Source organism: Toxotes jaculatrix, chromosome 2, assembly GCF_017976425.1.
Source record: "Toxotes jaculatrix isolate fToxJac2 chromosome 2, fToxJac2.pri, whole genome shotgun sequence".
NCBI lineage: Eukaryota > Metazoa > Chordata > Actinopteri > Toxotidae > Toxotes > Toxotes jaculatrix.
In genome coordinates this window covers 7,572,443-7,589,963 of record NC_054395.1, presented here as the reverse complement: position 1 = coordinate 7,589,963, position 17,521 = coordinate 7,572,443, and the positions used below count along the sequence as shown (strand labels likewise).

Below are 17,521 nucleotides of genomic sequence, written 5' to 3'. Positions count from 1 at the left end.
ACCGATCTGCACTGCTGTGTTCTTCCCTCAGCCAAAAGAAGAGTTTTCGCCTCTTAGTTGCCTCTCTTTCAACCACATAATCTAAATTTGCAAGTCTCTTTTCTGTCTCCGTTATTATCATGAAACCCATGACTATGCTCCGACCACGGCGTCCTCCTTCTGGTTTTTGTTGTCACAGAAGCGATTGTTGTTGTATGTCGCGCAGAGGTGATGTTGTTATATCAAACGCCAGCCTGGTTACGTCACTTCAGCGTTTCTATTGGCAGAGCGAATGCAAACAGCAAAAAGCCCTTGAAGGTATGTAGTTCTCAGGGGAGCTCCTCAGCGGGCAGTTCCTCCCACAGAGTCCCCAGAGAGGTGTGGTCCAAAAACACCTAGCATAAGCTAATTGAAGAGTGCTGTATGATATGCTCTGAACAGAGACATCCTCACTCCATCTATACGTGCACTAGGATAAAGATTAAAAGGAACTGGGGACAGACCCCCTTGTGTGGCATCATTGTGATCATCAAATGGGGCTGAGACACTATCGCCCCATTTTCCCTGAACAGTCTGATGGGTATACCAGTAAGTCAGAATTCTCACTGTGTTTCTGGGCACCCCTTCACGACCCTACTTAGCAAACAACTTTCTATAATTAACACAATGAAAGGCTTGGGAAACATCAAAAAAACACATAAGAACTGATGAGTTCTACCTTAATTTACCTTGTTTTATATTTGTTTACAATTTCCTCTGAGGCATATATACACAAGTCAGTGGCATGTGCAGCTTTAAAACCAAACAGGTTATCTGTGGAGTTAATAAACTCATTTAATCTACTTTTGACAGCGTGCTGGCTAAAGCTAATTATCTAGGCTGCCTAATTTACCAGCTTTGTCCTTAATGAAAGGCATTAACAGAACAGACAGCACTGAGTCTGGTAACAAGCCATGAATCATGAAACCAGTAAAACAAACAGCAAGAAGAGGAGCTGCCCTCACTCTGGCATGTTTAAGATGTTCAGCAGAAATATGATCTGAACCACTTGATTTGTTATCAGACAGCTTGTTTATAGCTTTCTACACCTCATGTGACATAATCACATTGAATTATTACTCCCAATACTGTCGGCCTTATAAAAAATCACTTTGGACACAGTTGAATAAGGTACTATAATGCTGTCACCCTGACTCAATAACTCAGTGTTGTCTGTTCTGGAGATTCCATCTACAGTGCATGGTACAAATTTTTTGTAGCTGTTAAGAGCACTCAATTCTTTGCAAAAATCAATAGCACTGTTACTTAGCAGCTTCTTGGGCATGAAATCAGCCCTCATGGTTTGCTCATTTTTACAGATGAAGCAAGTAGAATACATCTATCTTGCATGAGTGAGCACATGCCCTTGTCTGGGTCTGGCAATTGCCAGTTAAGTTCTCTAAAGTAACAAGATTAGTCTATTATCGTCCCTGAGAGCTCTAGGGGTGAGCAATGGATGTAAATCCTCATATATATATATTATATACGTGACATTTAAGTGCAATATTGTATTTTGTGAACAGCATCTTCTCTGGAAATCAGTTGAGAAACTATTCAATAATAAAATAACTGAACAAGAATGTCTGTTTTAACTAAACCAGCAAATCAACAACATAAGTCTAAGACTCTACAGCCTTGCTGAGAGCTCTAAAGCATGAGCCAAATGCTAACACAGCTTAACATTTGCTCATTAGCAGTAAACATGAGCTTCAACTGACAGTGATAGTTTTGAAGGTACCTCGTCTGTACCATATTTCATCTCAGTTCATCCAGTAGCTGTTGAAATATTTCACTCCAAACCACAAATGTCAAACGCAAAATCGTACTAGAAGAGAATTAAATCCATCCCATGGATTTTGAGATATTTCCCTGGATAGGTGGAAACACCACAGGAAAAGTCAGAGGATCACCACAGACCATTAGGATTTATCCTCTCAGCACCATGAATGTACCACATTTCATGGCAATCCATCAAACAGCTGTTGTCTATAGTCTCGACCAAAGTGATGGACCAACCTACTGACAGCCTTGTTCACAACAGCCTCGTACACCAACAAATATTAATGAGATGTGGCAAAATTTCTGACAGTTGACATAGCATGCATCATTACACTGCCCCGCCCTGAATAACTCTTTATTACAATGGAATAGCCATTTCTCTTCAATAAAACCATTAGGGCTTTTGTGTTTGTATCTGTCTGTCTGTCTGTGTTATCATGCTTGTGTTGCAGCAGTATAAGACACCATCTGCAAATGCCTCCTCCACCCTCAGCAGCTCAGTAACAGTAACATTATACTGCCTGCAATCTGCCGCGGTTCGCTACTTCTCTCAGAGCAGAAAATATGTTGTTTTGTTTTGGCTGACAATTTATTACATTAGCCAAAAGTTTGTGGCACTTTGCGCCTGTATTGGTCTTTGTCTGGGTGACGTCAGCCACAGAGCAGAAGGCATCAAACTAACTGCCCCCAATTACACACCCTGCCCTCTGACACACCACACTGACAGACTGACCGATGTCTCGCAGCGAAATCCAGACAGGTATAATTTCATGACACAGGCAGGTTTGCCGTAACAAACCCACCAACACAACCAGCCGTGTGGACAGCTTATTTAGTCCACTATGCACCTCATCAATCTACATCTGGGCGACTGGAGGAGTGTGGGATTGTTAATAGATAGACCTCATTTTTCCACATTACATTTACAAATAGGTGATTTGTCTGTTTTTTTGCTTGCTTGTCAAATGTAAGTGGTGATAATATGGTAAAGTTTCAAAGTTTTAGCTCATGCTCAGTACTGCTTTGCTTCCTTATAGATGAATTCATACATCGTATATGTGTGTATGTGTTTATATGTATCACAGATTATGTTTCTCAAGACAAACATCAATTCCAGTTTAAAAATACCTCTGCTGTCTGTGGTCACACTGTATGGGCGTCCATAAAATACATCCTACCAAGCTCCCCATTTATTTTTTCAAAAGGGTGTATTTTGGATCATTGTTATACTTTTACCGCCTCGGCTAATAGCCCCCCTCGGTTACCATAGCAACACACAGGTAAGTGGAAAGGAGTGCTTAGTTCGCCACGCAGCATGGAGCCCGTTTCTAAAACTGTTGACCTATAAAAATGTACACCCACCAACAAGAGGAGGCTACCAGAACTGTATAGGTTCTGGACTCTTTGTATGTGTGTGTGTTAGTGTGTTTGATGACAGCAAATGCACAAGAAAAATCAATAAACCATGTACACTTGGAAGTTTTTTTTATATACAGGGTCTATGTTGTCTTTATCCAAGGTTTCGTGTGTGTGTGTGTGTGTGTGTGTGTGTGCATAGTCTCTCAGTTTGCTCCACGATTGCAGAGTCCTCTAAATGACAGCACATCCAGAGAGGACTGTGCAGTTTGGAAAGTAAACATAAATCTGTCTCTTTCTGTCTCTCAGTTTTCTCGCAAGAAACTTTCCGTTCCTGCATATTTCTCCCTTTTTCCATCGCACCAAATCAACTTCATCATCTTCTCTTCTCTTTAAACCTTTTCAATTTCTTATATCCCCAACATATTTTGTTTGTTTCCTTTTGGTGAATTACTTTCCCTTTCTTCCCCTCCCTCCTCCCACTCTCTCTGGTCTGCTGAGTTGTCTGTCACCCTTCACATACCCCTACCACCCCCCCCCCCCCCACCCCTTCACTTTCTATCTCCCCTTTACCCCCCCCCCCCCCCCCCCCCTTCTCCCTTCATCCTCCCTTGTTTCTCCCCCTGGGCTTTGCTCCAGACAGCTGTCTATTCCCTGCAGGCAGCCATCAGAGACACTGACCATATGGGGGGAATAGTGATTGCGTTCTGTTGGTCCTCTTGCTGTTTTGTTCTTTTCATTTTCACCCTTTTTTCCAAAACACTTCTTGTATAGCCGTTCCTTTCGGTTCCTTCCATATTACTTCTCACTAAATCTCTCAGGCTGACAAGAGCCAAACTGCTCAGCTTGTGGTGGAGAGGGGAGGGTGGTGGTGAAGAGGGTAAAGTAGGTATTTTTGAGACAAAGCCACGGACACAAGGTGTATCGAGAGATCATTAGGGAATAATGTGACAGTTGCATATCAAAACATTTGTGTTTAAAGGGAATTGAGGCCACCAGGTATTTTTGTCTCAGGTATTTTAGGATTTTTTGATGCATGTTAGTGCATAATTAAGATAAAAAGTTATTGTTGGGATTATGGGAAATCGTCAAACCCTCAGCATGGTACAAAATGTGCCTTAATGCATTGAGATCTCTCTTTTTCTGTGCAGTTTTACTTTTAAAGCTGCACTAATCAATATTTAATATATTTACGAATGTCGCTTTAATGTTGTAGCGCATGCTGGAGTTCACATGTGTTACAGTGAGTTACTCTCCTTTCTGTTTGGTACTGCCCAATATGTTGACCCTTCTTTGAATCAGACTGGGAAAGTAATGGGGTACCGATCACAATTTTATATAGAAATTAGATTTTTGTTTGTTCTCATTCACATGTACAATGACACATGTACACGTTCCAGCCAGCTGTGAAGGAACACAGCAACGCACCAGCAAAGGCAGAGAAGAACACGACTGCTAGCAAGTTAACAACCTGTAAGAACAACTCCAGCTTCACATTATTTCAAAAGACTGGCTTCAAAAATGTTTTACGAGGAAGGAAATGCATTTCACATGTTTGCTAGGTGATACGTGCAATGCATTTTAAGAAGGAAAACTGAATGTAAACAGAGACTTTGTTTACAAGAAAACTCCACAGGGCACCTTTAATGACTCACACTGGTCTTTCCGGTGACTCCTAGTGATGATTGAAAGATCTTAAATAATATTTGACATAGTGTGCATTGTTTGTTTGTTCATGCATTCTGGAGCTCCACAAGAAAAAGTCAACTTCTAGCTTTCAAAGTCCGACTTCAAGTATTTGAATGTGATAAACAACAACAACCAAAACAAAAACAAATCATTCACCAAGAAAATATAAAGAATACTGCAACTACATAAAGTTCAGATTTAGCTTAATGGCTTTTTAATTGGTCATGAAATAACTGTAGCAAAGCGCTTTGTTCTCTCCTTGTGGTGTCTTTATGAGTGAAAGCTGATTTTAGAGTCATAAACTTATACATATTTCCAGTTTTGACTTTCACATTCATACGTTTAAATGAAAATTTAGTGAATTTAAATTCCCACATGCTCCGAGTGCTTCTCTACAGTCATACCTACATTTGACAGATAGATCCAGCTGTTATCTGTACAGTGTAAGAGAATCTTCCTTGTCAGTGTCTTAAAGCTCCATTGTCCCCCATTAATCACAGACTGAGTCATTATAAAAATCATTCAGACAGGGGTCTTATTGTATGTAACCTTTCACTTGTGTCACTTTTCTCATTTCTCTCTTCAAGGTGAATTCCATTAATGGACACAGTGAAAAGATGATTAATCACATGAAACTTATGGCAGGTTTGTGATGAGTGTGAGTAATTGTCCCTGTCTTTAAAAGTCCATTTAATTAAAAAAAAAAAAAAAAAAAAAGGGTGGGACATAAATTTATTAATCTCTTTTATATTGCCAATATTTGTGTGTGTGTCTGATAGTTAAGTTTTCTGATTAAGTCTTTAGTATGTCTTCTTTTAACCCTGCAAACTGCACAGTGAGTTGTGCAGAAATTATGGTTTGGATGTCTCATATCATTTTGATACAGATCTGTTGTTTGTGTTTGTGTGTGTTTGCAGGCATCAGCATCACATTCACACATTCATGAGGCTACAATATAAAAATCATGTGGAAAAAATGAAAGAAGGGGTCTGAATCTGTCACTATCCAAAGTTATACTGACGCCTTTCACAACCAAACACTGGCGCAGGCTTCAGCCACTTTTCTACAACAGAAACTCAATACTACATTAGCAACGAGAGCTAAATCTGCAGTAATGCAACACTCTGATCAAACAATATAACTCTGAAGATGAGGCTATTTAAACTGGGTGAATTTATACATACATTATTGAGATGTCTCATACAGCGTTGTTTCCCACACCAGCCATCAATAAATATGGAACAAGAGACAGAGGAGGACTCATTTCATTCCACCCAGCTGAGGAAATGATTTATTTGCATAATTCCTATTATAAATGTGATTCAAAACCTGAACAAAAAAACTGTAGTAATTTCTCACTGATACAACAGACAGGATGCTAGGATGCTGGCAGACTTACGAGAGGGTCTTTTCCAGCCGTCCTCCTGTGGAGCCGATGATTTCTCCAAGGGTGCAGAAAGTCTGGCCCAGAAAGTCCTTAGGGGGAAAAAGATAGAAAAGAAAGAATTAATTGCATGACAGGACCGAGAGAGAGAGAGAGTTCTGGTTTCAAAACTGGCTCTAACAAATGGATTAGAACCATAAATACGACCTGCAGATTCAATAATAATGCCCTGCTTGTTGCAGGCATGGTGCCATTCTTAATTTTACACATCGCCAAGACACCACAGCGTGCTCAGTGCTGACAGATTCCCATTTATTTGAGAAGCTCTTCAGTTTTTTCAACAAGAGTTTATAAGTTAACACAGCAGAACCAGCTCATTAACATATACAGACAATGAACTAATTACTCTACACATTTCAAGACCTCCTGTGCTTTAATAAACAGGAGTAACACTTGTGATATTAGGCTCAATAGCAATTATGAAAGACTATAAAATCAATAGGGCCACTGAAGTTCCATTAAAGTTTAATCTCACCTCACTGAAGAGTCATTTTAAATTAAACATTAAATTTATGGTTTAATTTTACCACTTATATAAGCATGCACTGAGCGAAGTAGGTCAAGCCCAGGACGTGCTCGTGGGCCGTATCATTCGGATGCTTGTTGACCGACTGATTATATCTAAAAGGGTCAAGTTGTGCATAAGGCAAATGTCTTCATAGTAGAAAAGCAAGTCTTCAGCCTTTTCATTGAACAACAGATTTTGGACTTTACACCCAGCCCACACACTACAGAGAAAAACATATGGTAACATAAAAAAGCAGAGAGATGACAGGACACGATAAAACTCCTGCACAGCAACAAGGGCAGAGCACTACGTGCTGATGCTTGTCGTGCGTGGGCGCGAGCAGGTGTAGGTGTGAGTCCCGCAAACCGAGTATGTGTGTAGCTCCTGTAAATGTCCTGACAATCTGCTGTAGTGTACTGTGTCAAACAACAACAGCTGCTTTTGCTTTGAAGTCGAGTTCTGAAAGTTGCTTTACCTGAGCGAATGATAAAATGCAGAATGGCAAAATGTGAAACAACACTATGGTGGAAGCTTTCCAGAAGGGAGCTGTTGGTGTTTGTCCTTGATAAGATGAAAGAATGGGAGAAAAAATACAATAAAATTAAAGTTAATGAAACACACACACACAAAAAAACAACACAAGATTCTTCTGGGGACACTGAAGTATACTGGAAACTAAAAAGTGAAATGAATGAAGTATACCAGGATTCATGAGGACAACACAATCTGAATGTAAGCCACTCACCTTCTGCTCCCCCATGTGATTTATTTTGTTAGGAAAGACAAAAAAAAAAAGACTTTGTCACAAGATGAGTTTACAGAATACTAAATACTTTTATTCATGTTGAACCATCATCAGCTGCTGCACTCATTCACTGTAAATGAGCTTTAACAGCGTGAGTAATTCTGAATACAATGTGATAGATTTGAGGCCTGACAGAAGCTCTGAATCAAAACTGACATTCTGTACTTACGTGTTTGGAAATGTTACAGCTTCTGGAGTCCACATTGTACCTGCGAGAAACAAAACAGGTGATAAGATGGAAGAACTTGCAGGACTGCATTTGAAGAGACTTAAATAACGTGCAGATTCACGGGCTTTAGTCTTGAAACAATGGAGCAGTTCACTTCTAAAAGCACTTTTGGCTCCTTGTTTTTCATTTATTTATTTGTTTTTGTATTTGGCAGTAACACATTTCTGAACAACATATTAAAATATAATGATTTTTAGTGGCAAGGAGTGTAAGAAATTTGAAATGTAATCCCTGTAATGTTCTGTTACTTTGCCATTTTAGGAGAAGAAGTAGTAACCAGTGTTATCAATTATTTACATATGTTTTCCCATTTTATTTTAAAGGAACAATCGGACTAAAATGACTCAAAAATGAAAGAACATCTGAAAAGTGCAGTCATCTTGATGTTAACATTCTGATCAACTCTGTGCCGTGATTAAACCCACAGAGGCATGCACGTGATCTTTCCCTGCTATTGATTAAGGATAACAGGTAGGTGAATCATTTAAAATAGCCAAGTGGGTATAAAGACGCTAATTTAAATCAGTGGTTTTGGTAAGAGGCCTTGGAAAAAAAAAAAAAATCTCCTTCCACAATTGGACATCTAATTTTAGCAGAAACTGGCTCGTTCATTTATTCTAATGGGGATAAATTAGCTTTTCACCAAACTGAAGACCTGTAGAGAGAGAAATTATTCAAATGTAATCAAAGGCTTTGCTACCTTAGGTTTGTTGCTTTGAATCCACATTTGAGTATTTACATAGAAGGATGTACCCAAGTTTTGAATTAATTGAATTCATATTTATTCAGAAAAACTGAATGTGTCAGGCTACTTACACGTCAAACCTTAGATTCTGTTTCTCTTCAAAGAAGAAATCCAGAACGAACTTCCTGACGAAATCTGGATTCCGGGTGTTATCGATTACCTCTGTCCTGCCAAACTACAAAACAGATGCATGAGAAAGTGATAGCTGGTGGTAATATCGGCACTGATCCGAGAGTCAGTATATGTTATTTAAGCTCACGTTAAGAAAATACACCAGAGAAAGAAGTGAATTAAATTCATGAGATGCAGCAGCAACCCCTATTACAATAGTAATATTTCATGCAGAACTGGAATCCATAAATACGAAAGTCCTTTGCAAAAACACCACCACACTGTGTCACACTGAGCTTCATTGTGCTATGTGCTAAATCTTGCGTCCCCAGAGAAATCAGACTCCTACATTAGAGCAACATTAGAGCCAGCACTCCACCCTGCGAGCCCGTAAGGTCCCAGTCCCTGCCTCCCTCCTGGGCCAGGCCGTCTTTCCATCTCCCTGACAATCACACCAGTAATCCCCCCAGTGGACTGCCAGCCTCGCCTCCGTGGCCTGGCCCGACAGCACTGTGTAATGAGCTATTGATCTTGGCACTGCCTCACTGCAGCCTCAATACCTCGACTCATGTCTTTAGTGCCCAGCGCACATAATCCACGCTATCAGCTGCGTCCCCAGCCTATCCATTATCAAGGCCTCGCAGGGGAGTGTATTGGGCCTCAGAACCTACCTTCCCGTATCGACCTGAAGGGAAAATTCCACCATATTTCCTTGTAGTGTTTTGTATTTTCTGAGCTGGAGGCCTTTGGTTTATAATCTCACTCAGGTGTGATTGTTTAATAGGTACAGGGGCACTGTGAGTGAACGTTAGGGAATTGCTTTGTTGCTAGTGGAGATGTTTTTGACTGACTTCGGATTAGTAGGGCATTTGGAAAGACAATGATTTCAGTATAGGCTCTACATGTATCGGACTATAAAATGAGTCTATTACAGATACGGTGTGTTCCTCTCAACTATCTCTCAGCCAACCCCCTTGGTTTGCTGTTCTTCAGTAAACCTTTGAGAAGGAAAACTTATTCAGGATCAGAAATGGATTGGTTCACAGAGAAACGTACTCAAGGGCAAAACGGTTAAATCATAACAACAGTGGTGCAAGGATTTATGTTTACAGTTGTTTCCCATGTGTGTATGTGCACAGTGGTTGTGCGCTGATTTGTAAGAGATTTGCATCCATTGTGTGTGGGTAAATGAAATGTTTGTGCCGCATTAATACAAGTCCCATCACAACATTTACTGTGTATGGTGGGAATGGTAATTGTAGTATCAGTAGTGGTTTGATAGCTTTTCTCTGTTGCCTCAACTACTGTAGGTGGATGAGCTGTAATTGTGCAGAATGGAGCGAACTGACCCTGAACGTACACTCTGTTTATGATCAACAGCTTGACCTTGGTAGAGTTTATGTATACTCAGCACCTGGATCAAACCCAGATTAAGATGTATACATGCTCAGAATGACTCAAAAGGCTAACGAGTCACAGAGATAATAATTTTGCTTTCCCTTCTTTAAATGTTAATAAATAAAGCCTGTGAAAACATTTTTTTCTTTAACATTAAATAGCCGTGACAAAACAAGCCACAATCCCATTTACAGGTAGGAAGAAACATCCTTAGTTATTCTTTGTTAAAAGTTTAGCAGTCAAAAGCTCAGGACTGTGTGGGTGTGGTTTAATGTGAATGATGGACAGCAGCCTGGTAACACAAGAAAACAACCCCGCAATTGTCAACATATTTTGAAATATGGATGTTTTTTGACAGCACATTTTTCCAACTGAGCCCCAACCACTTTGAAGCAGTGAGAAGTGCTCCGACTAAAACAGAAATGCAGAAATCTATTTTGTGAGGTAACCGAAACTGTTCTAACTTTGGCAGAAAATTGTGTTTATGTGTTTGTGTAGGACCCCAACATTCACAGTAAACAGCTGATTAAGAAACATGAAAATTGTCCTTGAATGCTTACAGGAAAAATAATCAGATCAGAGAGCACTGTAGTGGAATACATTCAACAAAATGTTAACTTCTAGAGGCTTTCTTCTCTGTACTGTACCTCCCTCTGGAATTCTGTTCTGGGGATTGTAAATGGTTTCATTGAGTAAAGAGTTTTATTGATGAGGGAAATTATCAGATTATTTCCAGGTCATCTTGTAAGATTTAATAAAAGTTTATCGTCAAAGTCACTAATTTCTGTGTCCGAGTTCAACAAACTTGAATTTTGTTCAGATATACTTCACCTCCGTCGGACAGTGTACTCATCGCAGCCAGTTCCATTAAAATAAGCTCAAAATTCCTGAGTTTAAAATGCTTATGTGACCAGGTGTTTATTCTGCTTTCAGAGCATGTGACCACACAGACACAGTAGTCCATCTGCAGTCTTCCATCAGCCACCACAGATGATTTGTGGGAGCCTGTAAATGGAGGATCATATCCATTGGCTGGGAAAAATGGAAGCACTTGTGATCAGAAAACAATTTAGTGCACAGCCTGATGCAGCTGGAACAGTAAATGGGCAGAAAAGTGGCACAACATAACAATAACCTTACATAAACCGTTAGAAAAAGAAAAACTCATCATATTGGACCTTGGGGATATAGTGATATGATAAAAACAAATGCTGTTTGCACAGGCTGTTTTTTTTGTTTTAAAAGGGATTCAAATGAATTATTTCTATGGAAGTTTTTATTGGATTTTATTATTTGTAACCCACAGAAGACAATCCACAAACATATTCCATGATCCACAAATATCTCACCATCCACAAACATGTGCTGTTTTGTATGTGATATGTAAGGTCATACCCACAAAAATAAAGTGATTTGTAAACATGCACAATTTAATCTGTGAACATGTATTCTAAGTTCACATTATAATGATGTAGGTTTTACAAATGTAAATAGTTTCACCATAAAAATACTTGGAAAGTGATGTTTGCGATGCATTTGTGGATCCATGTGTTCATGAGAAATGGGGCGTTATAGCTGCTCTGTTTTGGCAAGGCTGCAGTGCTGTGTAAGGCTGGGGCATTAAGAATAAGGCTGGGATATGATTTAGGAAAGAAGTGTATAGATTTAACAACAACTGAGAATTCACACAACATCTGGAATCACCAATCAGCTAAACTGCCTATATTTACCTCTGTCAGGTGATCAGTAAAGGTTCTGGTTCCATAGTCACGGAATCAGAAGTAGGACAGTCGGCCTGATCAATGCAAATTGATCATTAACCTGGTGACAGTAATTTAAAGGTTAAATGCTCTGTAAGCCGTGATGTGTCTGCTACATGATTACAGGAATTATGTGAGTTGTGGACGTCCTCCCTCTTCCCTCTATTTCTCCCCATAATCCAAATTATCATGAAATACTACTTAAGTTGTAGAGTATGCTTTTATTTATGTTTACCATATGTTACACTTTCATGTCAGTGTGTTTTAAAAGTGTGTGAAAAGCGTAGTAGTTGTGTTTTCTGTAAAGCCCACTCAGGAATACTGAATTTTAATTAACATTCTTAAAACTTGTGCACGTTTTGCCTGTTTAGTTTTAACTTAATACTCTTGTAATGAATACATTAAATTGCAACACATACGCTGGCCCCCTGCATATTGAATGACTTGACTTACTGTGTCAATATGTGCATGGCTTGCAGCAAGATGTTTACTCTACTGATTGCAGTGCAATTCATGCCGTGATTTTTGATGAAGCCCTGTCACGTGGCAGAAAAAGGTGTGAGGTGTCTTGAAGTGAGGGGATCAGCAGTGGCAAAGCCCTCACTGACACATTAGTGTTGACTCTGAATTTGCAAACGGGTAAATATACCAACTGAAGACAGGATGCCACAGGCAAATTAGATGAAAATGGGGCAAGATGACATGGAAATGTGTTTGTGTGCTGGAGAGACTGAAAAAAAAAAAGAAAAAGGGAAGAAATTCAAAGAGGCAGTAATGAATGGAAGGCCACATGACCCCGCCTTAAAAAGGAGTAACAGAGGGTGAGACAGCAAGAAGTCAGGGGGAGCAGATGGTGCATATTTAACAAAACTGAAAAGGAATCTCTTTTCTTTTCCTCCTAGACCTGAGTCATGATGTGAATTCATTTTGTCTAACATCAAAAACCCGATATAATGACATCCTTTTTATTTATTTATTCTTTAACCTCTGTCGTTTGGGGTCAGTTATATGGTTATATTTTTTACTAGCTGAGTCAATTTCAGACAGTGGTTACACTTGTGCGGGCAAGTGAAGAGGCTGACACTTTCAATTTTCTACAACAGTGTTCTCAGGGGTTTGCAGTGAGTTGCCTCTCGACTTCATCTTAATAAACCCCTCTCTTAGTCCTGACTGAAAGTCACTAGAATCAAGGAAAAGTATCTTGAAGTTAATACTCATTATAAAACACTCTTAAAAAAAGAAGAACATGCGCTGACGGTCACACAGGAATATTGGATATTGATACTGGAGAACAAAAAGTTTCTTAACTCACCTCTCTCCATTCTTTGGTCCCCACAGCCTGCAAGTACAGGACGACCACTGGATGGGAAAAGACGGAGAAGAAGCCAAAAGGGGAAGCATGAAGAAAAGAAGAGAAAAAAATGAGAAGCTATTCAATTTTAATGATTATCCTGATGGGTTTCACATGTTGGCACCTGCAGCACCTGACAGATATTACAGTTTTTCTCGATCACTAAGGCACGCTTAATGAAACTGGGATCCACTTGATCTTCATCATCACCCTCTTAGCACTTCTCTTGCAAAGGTGTTAGTACCTTTTCATTGATTTCACACATTTTTTATTGCCCCCCCCTTTTTTTTTGTTAAACAGTTAACACATCTCATAGACACCCAAAACTCTTTCGGATTAACTGTGTTAAACAAAAGGAACACATCAGTTCACAGCTGATAGAAACTATTTACCTAATTATAAATCTCTAATGCAGCTGTGTGAAATTCTTTTCCACAACTCTTCAATCAGCCATCGGTCCTTATCTGTCTAAAAAGGATGCCACCTCTGTGTTGCTATTTTCAAGCATGGATCAAACATGACATGCGGTGAGGCTTAGTGAGACTTCCTCAGGTCCTGTGGAAAAGGCGTGGTAGGGGGAGCCACAGCAAAAGGAGAAAATAGAGCTTGAGTTTCCAATGAGTTTTCGAATGAAATTTTACTACATGTTATGGATCAGCATCCGCACGTTGGATTTTGCATAGGTTCTTACACCTGATGCCCTTCCTAACGCAATCTGGGTTTGGGGGAGCTGTGATTTTTGCATTTATTTTATAGATTCCACAGACTACCACTGAACAGGAGGCTGCCATTGTAGATATAGTCATGGCGAACAATGCGATCAGACTGCATGAAATTAAGGCAGGATTCGTGTAAGGTCGAGTCCTTAGACAGAACCATGTGAATGAAGCAGCTGTACAGATGTCCACTCCAAAGACACTCTGACATCTTGAAGGAGGCAAGACTCCATTATGTACAGGTAAGGACCTGTCATTGTAACGTCTTCTCATACCATACAGGTACATGCAAATGGAGTAATTTGCTTTATGAATTTGCTTTATTCTTAGAGAATAATGGAACTTGAAGCTCCATTTATGTGGATGAAGCTTCAACCTGTCTGAAGTGAGTAGATGTAGAAGGTACACCATCAGGCAAAGGGCCACAGTGCCAGGTCAGAGGAGCACCATGTCACCACATGTGCCTCCATCTCCAGTGATGGTGTCTTTTGCCACACACCAACTACCAGCCCATACAGTACAGACAGCCTCATCACAGTTCTTGATACCCAGAATGAAAGACTTGTTCCAACCAAAGAGAGAGGGGCTGTTGATGCCTGGCCTGAGTGGTATGTCATCATTTAGTACAACCATTGCTCTTGATTTGTGAATGAATGGTTTGCAGCTCCCCCCCGTATGATGATGCAATTCCCTGCATACTCTCCTTTTCTGAACCCAACTGAGGAATGAATTCTTCTCTGCTTGGAGATGGAAGGTAAATGATCACCATCCATAATACCAGATGTCTCTCCTGGAGGCAATGAATGGTGGTTGCCTGGCAATAGGTGCAGAGGGCTGCCAGGGATGGATATGTTATGCACGGAGGATTTTCCCTCAATGCATTGCAAGGGGAAACATCTAATACAATGTTGATGAGAACCTGAGGCCTAATCTTCAGGAACAAATGGACTAAATGTAAAGTTCTGAGTATTTGAACTCTTCATTTTGTTTTTTGGCTATTTCCACCCATATGTTTCCTCTGGTTTCTTTTATGTTTGTCTTATTTTTGTTTACAATATTCAGCATTTCTGAGTTTGAAAAGTGCGAGTGTCTGAATTGGTCAACTACAATTCATGGGCACGAAAAGACCTGCACAAAAGAATCAAATGAATGAAGAAAAGTTTTTCTTTTCTGACAGTATTTCACCAGGGCATCTCACATAAAGTGTAGAAAGTGAGGCTGCAGAGTGCAGCGATGGTTTGTCTCTAGAAAAACCATCTTGGGAGAAAAGAGTACAATTCATGCCGTGATGTGCTTGCTTGCCTTTTTTTGGAACATAGCACAAATATTAAGGTTGAACCGGTTCATAGTTGTATTTTCTGTTTTGTTTTCTATTGTGAAATGATTGAGTGAATATTAATTTGTGTTTGAGGAAAATGTTTGCTTTTGTTGCCTGTTTTTAATGCGATTCTGATTGTTGAGCGAAATGAGTCCTTTTGGCCAGTCAGCTTCTGTTTCAGTCTTTGTGTTCATTGTTTTGTGACAGCAGAGCGGACAAATGATTTTAAGCAAATGTGAAAAACTGTAAAAGATTCAGGTAAGAAAATCAATATGACCCACATCCATTTTCATTAAAGCTGGTGCAGCTAGAAGCAAAGTCAGTAATTTCTTAATAATAACCACTACAACACCACTGTTACAAAGAGAAACTCAATACAATTAAGGCATTTTACATATATTTGATAATAATGAAAATGTTAATGAATACATTCATCCTAAATAAGGCACAAGAGAAATACAGCTGAAGTTTAGGACAATGAAAACATATTAACACTATGTGTCTTTCTTGAGGTCATTTTCACTTTTCTTCCAGGTATAACTGCATAACAATTGAGGAGTTATGTCTACATCTACACAATGTCTACATCTTCTGTTTTGCAGATAAGCTCTCACCACCTTTCACCAGTGCTCCCCCCATCAATATCTGTAATTACAAAAAGGCAGAATTGCTGCGTATATGGCATTAAGATACGGACGATGTTAAACAAAGAGTATGGATCCAAAACACCACGTGTTTTCCTTCAAGATCCCTCTAACAGCCGTGGTAACTATGACTCCTGTCTGTTGGGAGTCAGTGTTCGTTTCTCTTAACCGTGACCACAGTCGCTCCCTAACCTTAAGTACTTCTCTTGACCTTAACTATGATCTTTCCCTAAACCGAACCACATCATGTTTGGGCCTAAACCTAACCAAACCTTGAGCAAAGCATTTGTAACAGTTTTTGAAGGCACAGACAAACGATGCCGATAAGAGCATCAGATCAGAAAACACATACAGCACGGCTCTGTGAATGGCAAAGTCAGTCTGCCCATCACTACTAACTACTACTAACCACTAATGAAATATCCCAACAACTGTTGAGTGGCTTGCCATGAAATTCTGAACAAACATTCACGGTCCAAGGAGGATGAATCCTGCCGGGTTTGGCCATCCCCTAATGTTTTGTCCAGCTCCACCACATGGCTGACATTTTTGGTTCAGGGTGAAAAGTTCTCACAACTATTGCAGGAGTTGATGTGAAATATGGTACAGACAGTCATAGAGGAGAGCCCCTAAATTTTCATCTACAGCAATCAGCTGTATCAGGTCAAAACTATCTCCTGTGAACTATCTCCACATCTCCAAGATGCACTGGATAGAGTTTTGGTAGAGATATTCTTGTTCCCCACAGTACGAATCCCACATACACAATTAAAACCAAGGACTGTGTGTGTACAAGCACATGACTTGAACAGTTTGTGTTGCCAGGAAAGCAATTACAATACAATTACATTACCACGCCTGCTTAACATCAACTTTTATCAATCTAACAGTTTTCCTTATAATGGACATTGCAACCGTAATTAAGCTGTTAGCATGGCTACAGCCTCAGATTCTTAAAATGAAAGTAGCCTCAGTGGGTAAGTGTAAGTTACACTATGGTTCCCCTAACTAGTCATTATTCATGGTTTGTTGTTTGTTGTTCCTACTGCGGTTTGTTCACCAAAAATTACATTTGTCTTCTGAAGAGACGTTTTGCTTTGAGTACAACTGCATAAATATGCAATAAAGTAGAGGCAGCCCAATTATAACCCACAAAGTTATCATGCTGTCATGTTAGGATCAAACACACATAACGTATGTGCATTCATAAACAAACAACACTCACTAAAAGCTCTTATGGGATGTATTAATAATTGGCCAAGTGTTGCAGTTTGTGTCTAGATGGGCACCATCAGCTCCTGTGTGCCTCTGTGAAGTTTGGACATTAGCTCTAATGAACTTCAGACTGTCTGGACTGGCAGACGATTAAAACCACATTTTCCCTCCTAATGAGCAATTAAGAGAGGGGAGATAACAGAGAAAGGGCAGCAGGCAGGGAAGCTTTTGGGCATTGCGTCTTTAGAAGAAAACAGTTTTTTCTTTGTCAGATTGTGAATCATACAGAAAGCACACAATGCTGCTTAAAAGGGTTTTGTAAATCTGAGTATTATAGGTTAATCAGTTTGTGAATAACATGCTATCTTCCAATTAAATTACAGAAAACAGGGCAAATGCACAACAGGGATTTAATCTGTTTCTATCAAAGTCATA

At 39.7% G+C, this 17,521-nt stretch overlaps 1 protein-coding gene across 3 annotated transcripts in view; it reads right to left on the bottom strand.

The window, feature by feature from the left end:
- LOC121191646 (copine-9-like) overlaps nt 1-17,521 on the bottom strand; it is a 71,018-nt gene that overhangs the window by 33,866 nt on the left and 19,631 nt on the right. The window contains exons 3-7 of one of the 3 annotated variants that reach the window (XM_041052929.1): nt 13,155-13,201; nt 8,645-8,748; nt 7,769-7,808; nt 7,540-7,542; nt 6,242-6,318 (exon numbers count right to left, since the gene is read on the bottom strand). In XM_041052929.1, the coding sequence (XP_040908863.1) occupies nt 6,242-6,318; nt 7,540-7,542; nt 7,769-7,808; nt 8,645-8,748; nt 13,155-13,201 (271 nt within the window). Of the gene's footprint in view, nt 1-6,241; nt 6,319-6,677; nt 6,693-7,451; nt 7,453-7,539; nt 7,543-7,751; nt 7,809-8,644; nt 8,749-13,154; nt 13,202-17,521 lie in introns of all 3 variants that reach the window. The other 2 variants (XM_041052912.1, XM_041052921.1) reach the window with 2 other exon arrangements.